A 7,830-nucleotide genomic window follows, 5' to 3' on the forward strand; every position below is an offset into this window, starting at 1 on the left:
TGGGAGTGGGCGTGGCTTGTCCCTTAAAGCGACAGGAAAGCACAACACTATGTAAAGAAAGTATGGGGGGAGCAGGAATAACTAACACTGTTTTGTAAATTACTATTTTCCTATGACTTCATGTTGATGGAAATCTATTCCTTCCATGGCTGAAAGAGAATTTCTACAGATTCTTGTTATGTCTCACGCCATTCATTCCTTTATCCTTCTCTCTGGAGCTACCACCTACTGGGCTCTTCATGGACCCATAGCTTCCCACTTGCTCAAGTTCATAGAACGCTCTGGTCTGTCATCTGAAGCCTGTGGTCCTCACAGCATTACAGCAGAGCAATTGTTCCTTTCCCTCCTGGCGACCTCAATGTTCAGAAGCGGGGATCTTTTTGGAACATAAATTATCCATATGCTATGAATAAAACACTGTGTCTTTGCAAATGAGGAATAAAGACAAATGAACCAATTAACTATTTAGATGACCACTAGCTTTTTTTAGAATCCAGCAAGAGCACAGTGAAGCCACTGGCCTGGACTTCTCCATGTTGCTAGGAAAGGTTTATCATATGAAGCTGCAGTGTGGCTCTCTGGTGACAGAGAACAACCAGAGGCGTTTGGAGGAGGTGCTGCCATGGCTGCCTCGGAGACAGTGTAGCGGACTGGTCACTGCCAAAGGCACATCCCTCAGAGCCGCTCCAGCTCTGTGTGCAGGCTAGTGACGACTCTCAGGTGCCCTGCGTGACACTTCTGCATTCTGTCACTGGTTCTCAGGTTGGACAGATGCAGATCCTGAGACAGCAGATTGCCAACGAGCTAAACTCCTCCTGTCGATTTGACTCCAGACATCTGGCTGCTGCTCTGGACAACCTCAATAAGTAAGTGCCGGGGTCTGAGGCAGCAGTGTGTGGGCTCGCGCTGTCCACCCCCAAGCACCCACTTCACATCCTGTTCATGTAAGGTCTCTGGGTTTTTCATGTGTGTTGCTCACATAACATACAGTAGCACTGCTAGACCCGTGTCCCAGCTTAAAAAACTGTTGTTAACAGAATCAACAAGAGGTGGACTCTAAGGAGCTAAGCAGCGGTTACCCAGAGAGCAGGGGAGAACAGACCAATACATCCTGGGTGCACACATACCCTCCCTTCCAACTGCTGTTCTCCTCCTTTCTTTATGCTCAGATAAACAATCCAGGCTTCTCCATCCCAACATCAGCTCTGCTAACAAAATAGTTCTTAGAAACAGTTTAGCCCAGTTTGGCCAAGGAGGGACTGGAGAGATGGTTCCACAGTTAAGAGCACTGGCTGCTCTTTCAGAAGACCAGTGTTTGGTTCCCAGCACCCTGTTGCACAGCTGACAGCCACTTGTGACTCCAGCTCCAAGGGATCAGAGGCCCTCATGTGGCCTCCATGGGTGCACACAGACACACACACTTTCTTTTCTTTTGTAATCTGTAGTGAAAGCACTTGATTTAACTTGACTTCAAGAGATAAAGTGATTCTAGGTTAGAATCATAGGCTTGTGGATCAGAAGTCCTAAGGACAAGACTCGGGGACATATGTATAAACTCAGCTGACCAACCGCTCATGTTTATTGCTGTTTCTCTCCCCCTTTAGGGCTCTCTTGGCTGACATTGAAGCCCACTATCGGGACCCTTCGCTTCCCTACCCCAAAGAAGATAACACACTCTTATATGAAATCACAGCCTATCTGGAGGCAGCTGGCATTCACAACCCACTGAATAAGGTTAATGACTAAATATGAAATTGAATGGGGGGGTGGGTACAGGACTGTGTGATACAAAAGGTGACAAATCTCTGTGAAAATGTTCCAGAAACCTGCATTCAGCTCCCGGAACCCCATGCTGTCAGGTTCCAGCCTTTTTAAAATGATGTCACCTCCCTGCCTATGAGACTGGTACTGGTCAGGGTTCTAGAAGAGGAAATGCAGTATCAGTGTGGGTTCAGCTGGAGTTGGAACAGTCACACTGCTCTGTCTTGCTTGCAAATGCTTCTCCATGGTGACCAGCGGGAACTCCAGTTACAAGTGCCAAGCTTCTCTGTTCTCAACTCCGAGCTCCAGAACCCATTGAGAGATGTAGGGTCTCTCATGAGTCAGTGCTAGATCTCATATGGCGGTGCCTGTCCTCAGCTGCCTGCACTTACGATGTATTTCCTATGTTTGAGTGTTTGTATGTGTTGATGCAGAAACATGTCCATTTTAGAGGGCTACCCTGGTTACTTTCAAAGATTTTAAATCATAATAATAAAACCCTGTCACAAAATAAACCACCGATAATGAACGTAAAGGGTGGTTGACATCAGAGTGCTTTGTGGAGCAGCCCCGGGAAACAGGTCAGCCTTAGTGAGGGGCCTGAGGCTTGCGGAGATCAAGGGCTACCCTGGGCCTCTGCACTAATGGGGGAGCTGGCCAGTGAAAGTACCTGGGCTCTGAACCAGGGTGCTGCCCTGTCTTCTGTGGACTGGAGGCCTGCTGAGGGGTGGCATGGCTTTGTCTGCCCTGACTTTTCTGCCATGTTCACTGCAGGGGAGACTGCCTGTGGGAAGCATATGACAAAGGAGGCTTTGCTTTCTTCCTCAGCGTCTGCTGTCGCTTTCTGCTCTCTGCTGCCTGAATCTTTTCCCTCTTCCTTTTGTCTCAGGCTCCCTCCCTTGCCCTACATCTCTTCACTACTCTTTCTTTTTAAAGATTTGCCCACTTGTGTGTAAGTGCACCATGTGTCTGCCTGATGCCCAAGGAGACCAGAAGATGATGTCAGATCCCCGGGAACTGGAGTTAAGGACAGTTGTGTGCTACTATGTTAGTGCTGGGAACTGAACCTGAGTCCTCTCAGCTAATGAAGAGTCCTCATCATTAGCGGAGCCATCTTTCCAGCCCCACAACTTCACTGCTCTTGATTTTGCTGTCCCTATTATCCTTACTCGTCACCTCTTGCCCCTCCTTTTAGAAGTGATAATAATAGGATTGGAAGAGGAACTCCAGTCTGTAAGGAAAGGAGTAAAGCATGTAGGTGCCTGTATTTACCTGTGGCCTTAGGAAGTAAATCTCCAGAGGCAGCAAATGATGGAACTCCTCCTATGGAAGGCCGTCAGAAGAGCAAACAGACAGACAGCAGAGCTTTTTGCTTGAAACGTGTTCTGTGATACTCTGTAATATGAAGAAACCGTCCATCTCTGTCTTTCTCTTCCAGATTTACATAACAACGAAGCGCTTACCCTACTTCCCGATCGTCAACTTTCTCTTCTTGATTGCTCAGTTGCCAAAGCTTCAGTATAACAAAAATCTAGGTATGATGCCAAGGTTTTGCTTTGTAATAAACAAGCAGTAGATGAGTGTGTGAGGACAGCGTTCTGAATATGATGCCACATCAGACATCAGGCTTTCGTAACCAAGTGCACATGGATAAAACACTGCCATTGTGCCGCTGCCACAGAATACCGTTGGTGGGATGTGCACAGTGGGTTCCAAGCCAGCTGAGCACGCCCGCCTCTTACAGATGTGCAACTTCTTTTCTTGGGTCTCCTCATTCAATGCATGAGTAGCTGATTATGGTGTGAAAGAAACTTCTTTATGTTCATGTTTGTTCCTGTGAGTATCCATGTGCTGCTGGCTACCAGAATAAGTGAGTATCTCGGACTACAATGTACACATGGTTACATGTGAGAATGTTTGCTACGGACAGCACATACCCAAGGCTCCTGCTGTAGGTGTCCCGGCTGGTAATATAACTGATTTTTTGTTGTTGATCAGTTTACTGTAAGCATTGCTATAATTACCCAGGAGATTCCCAGGTCCTTCCTCTGTCTTCAGACTTTGCATCTGACCAAGTGGAGTTTTTTAATCCACTGTGTGTCTAGTTGGTTTAAAAAGTGCTCTCAGAGCCTAGCACTACAGCCTTTCGGTCACTGGCACTGTAAGGACATTTCCACAAATCTGTATTACTGTTTTCTTAAATACTTTAAACTGTATCTCTTCCTTGTTTTCCTTCCTAGGTTCTAAAATGTTTTTAAAGTAAACTGTGGAGTCTCTGGGTTTTTTAATCCTCTCATTCAGAAACATTCACTGGTCCTAGACATTGTTCCTCTGCCAGTTCCTATTCTACCTGCTGCCACGCACAGTGCCTTTGGTCAGTAATTGCTGCGTAAGGGAGGGCACCGTGTTGATTGGATTCCAACTTGGCCTCTTCCCGCCAAGTGCTCACAGGTGCTGATCCCTTTTGCTCACATTGGGCAAACCAGCTAACGACCATCCCTGTTAGTGGGAAGCTTCGTCTCCAGACTGAGAAATGCTCGTCTCTCACCGGTCCCTGTGATTATTGAATATTCAGCAGTCCCTGTGACTATTGAATATTCCCTCACAGACTTTGGTTTACCCGTTCATTTTTTAGTAACTGTAGTTTAATCTGTCACGCTGACTTATGAACCATCCCAGTTATTGTCTGCATCTGGTGTGAGGTGGGGTCAGGTTCACCATCCTCAGCCCCTCATGAGGCTGTCCAATTCAGTGTCATGTTTTGACAAAATTTCTCTTTCTCCAGTAACTTGTTGGTTATATTTGTGGAAGGTCAATGGATTGTCTGAAGGTCAGACTGTTTCAGGCCTCTGTCCTGAGGCAATGATAAGTCTGTCTTCAAGCCTGTACTGTTGAGTGTAACTTTATAGCTTTGAAGGCAGGCGGTGTGCATCTTCTAACATCTCCATTTTTCCCTGTGAAGGCCCTAATCTCTCCTGCTTAGCGTAGCCATCCCGGCAGCAGAAGTCCCCAGTGAGAAAGCCAGGCAGTGGCATCCAGGCCACCCCAGTCTTCCTTCTTCCACTGTCTTGACTTGAGCAGATTCATTTCTTATCTTTATGCTCAATATTGTTTTTTAAAAACATTTTAACCAGAATTTTAACTGATTTTACTTAGTAAGGTGCTTCTGGGTATCTAGAATGCCATGCTGCCATTAGCTCTAGTCAAGTTAAGGTGAGTTTTGTATTTTCATTCACATGAATGTACATCTCAAGTCTTTACCACAGAGGGCGTTAATAGTGTAGAACAAAATAAACAGTGATGATAAAAATTAAACCCTTCAGACATTAGGATGTTCCACGAACCTCACAACTAGTTTAAAAGGTAGCCCAGAATTACTGTTTCCTCAAAATAATCCCCTGCCAGCCATGGTGACATTGATGAGGGCTGCTATTTGGCGAACATTGTCAGAAGCAAGGCGCTCACTGGGCATTGTATCTTTCTTCCTCATAGGAATGGTCTGCCGGAAACCTGCTGACCCCGTGGACTGGCCACCGCTCGTCCTGGGACTGCTCACTCTGCTGAAGCAGTTTCATTCCCGGTACACCGAGCAGTTCCTGGCCCTAACAGGCCAGTTTATTCGCTCCACAATGGAGCAGTGCACAAGGTACAGAGGACCAATCAGAAACAGTGGGCTTTAGTGTCAGCAACCTCCCGTGACAAATCCCTCTCGTTGCTGTCCTGGCAGACAGGGAGTAGCTGCTTCTCCTCTATGAACAAGTCAGGGCACCTCCCCATGTCTGGAGCAGTCACCTCCAGTGCTTATCCTTGGCCACCCTGCTATGGAATTTTCCATAGTTGTACTGGCAGGGACATTGTAAAACTGGATCTTGATGGAGATTAGTAGACACTATCAGATTTCTTTCTATTAGAAAGAAAGTGCAGACCTGTGACTCTGCCATGTTGGCTTCAGCTCAGAGCCCAGCGAGCCCTGCACTCCTGCTGGAGCGCCACTAAGACACGGCCCTACTCAACTTCTCAGTGTGACCGTCACCAAGACATGGCTCCAGTCACCAAAGGGGAGTCGTATTCCTCAGTGTGAGCACCATTCAAATATGGCCCCACTCACTCAAAGGGGAATCAGACACCTCGGTGTGCCTATCACCAAGACATGGATTCCCACACTAAAGAGGAGTGCTTCCTCAGTGTCAAGGCCAGGGAAAAGGCTAGTCTGTCATGTGTAGCAAGACATATAAACCTTCGATTTCTTCTAGTTCTTTGTTCCCTTCTCTTCTATTGGGGATTTTCTAGGCTAGGAAAAAATGAAAGCCATGGCTTTAGGCTCCTGCAACCTGAGCTTCCTTCTCTGCTGCCTGAAAGGGTCAGCCTAGCTCAAACATTTGTCTTGTTTCCATGTAAAGTTAACAGATTATTATCTGTTTCTGTTCTGCTATGCTAGGATCTCATATGTGCAGGCAAGCACTCTAAAGCTAGGCCACACTCTGTCCTCCTTTTACTCTGGAGACATTGTCTCACTGTTCCCCAACCTGTCCCTGGATTTAGTCTATAGCCCAGGTAGTTGTTAAATGTACAGTTCTCCTGCAACAGCCGCCAGAGTGGATGGAATTGTCCTGGCTAGTCATTTACTTTCAAATGAGTGCGCAAAACAAATGTGGCTAAAAGATTAGAGGGTGGGAAAGTACGGGAGCCCAGCAGGCATTGAGTCCCGGAGTGTGAAAGACATGAAGATGGTGTGAACAGACTACAGGGCCATTTTGTAAGCCTACGACAAGGTTAGGGTTTGGTTTTTATTTAATCCATTTATTTATGTGTGTACATGTGGAGGTCAGAAGACAACCTTCAGGGAGCCAGTTCTCTTCCTCAGGTGGATTCTGGGGATGGACTCAAGCCATCATCACACTTGATGGCAGGTGCTTTTACCCACTGATCCATTGCACCAGCTCATGGCTAGGTTGTTCTCTGCAAGGTTGATTCCTAAATAAGAGTAGGATAATTATTTCATAGAAATCAAGGGGTGCCCTATGGGTTTGTGAGAGATTTGGCATGCTGCTCCTTAGTCGAGTAAGGGCCTGTTAACATACAAAGCAGCTGACTGACCCAGACTTCTTTTACAGCCAGAAGATGCCTGAAATGCCTGCAGATGCTGTGGGTGCCCTTCTGTTCCTGGAGGATTATGTCCGATACACAAAGCTCCCCCGCAGGGTAAGCCACAGAGTCCAGAGGGTGACAGTGATGACGACGTGTCCCTCTTCAGCAGATGCCCCTCGGCCCCTTCCACTGCTATGCCTTGCTCTCCATCGTGCCTCTTCCCTGCACAGTGAAGGGCTTCTGTCCCCTCCTCACTCCTGACCCTCTTCAGGGCCCACTCAGTGAGATGAACAAGCAAGGAAGGGATTTCTAACTGACCAGGGAAAGAAATGGCCACGGGTGCTCTGTTCTGTATCTCCCTAACAGCCTAGGGCCCAGCACGTAAATCCAGGCCACAGCCACAGCTGTATATGGCCACTGCTTCCAGAAATGAAGAAGTGCTTTTTACCTTCTAGCAAAGTCCTTCTTTGCCCCCCTAAATAATATCACCCTTGGGAAGTTTAAACACAAAGCTTGATTTAAGAAATGTAAAGACCTATAACAAATGCTGAAAAAAATGGTTTCTCCTTTTCTGAACATTAATAGTTAAAGATGGGATTGTCAGGTAGAGGCGCTTGCTTCTAAACCTGACGGTCTGAGTCCCAGAACCCAGACGGCAGAAAGAGAAATCTGGTCCCCACAGGATGTCTTCTGACCTCTAGAGGCATTCGGCGGCTGTGTGCATAAGTCATATGTGTGGAAAAGTCTCTTAATGGAAGGCACTTCTAACAACAACAAAGCTGATGGATGAGCATTTCCATGAGCATGCAGCACTTAGTGAAAGGACAGCAGCAGTCTTGTCGGGCTGTAAAAGCCACGTGACATTACCGACACCTCCTGTTCTCATCGTGTAGATGACCGATGATGGAAAACTGAGTATGACAGATCTGGAAGAAATAAAGCAAGTGCTGCCTACTAAGAATGTAATGAGATGGTGGCGCA

The 7,830-nt window shown here is 46.9% G+C and overlaps 1 protein-coding gene across 1 annotated transcript in view; it reads left to right on the plus strand.

Annotated features, from left to right (window-relative positions):
- Positions 1-7,830, plus strand: part of Washc5 (WASH complex subunit 5) — a 43,969-nt gene that overhangs the window by 32,330 nt on the left and 3,809 nt on the right. The window contains exons 24-28 of the mRNA XM_005354562.3: positions 763-866; positions 1,605-1,734; positions 3,200-3,296; positions 5,254-5,407; positions 6,876-6,963. Of these exons, the coding sequence (XP_005354619.1) occupies positions 763-866; positions 1,605-1,734; positions 3,200-3,296; positions 5,254-5,407; positions 6,876-6,963 (573 nt within the window). The remainder of the gene's footprint in view (positions 1-762; positions 867-1,604; positions 1,735-3,199; positions 3,297-5,253; positions 5,408-6,875; positions 6,964-7,830) is intronic.

Source organism: Microtus ochrogaster, chromosome 15 (assembly GCF_000317375.1).
Source record: "Microtus ochrogaster isolate Prairie Vole_2 chromosome 15, MicOch1.0, whole genome shotgun sequence".
NCBI lineage: Eukaryota > Metazoa > Chordata > Mammalia > Rodentia > Cricetidae > Microtus > Microtus ochrogaster.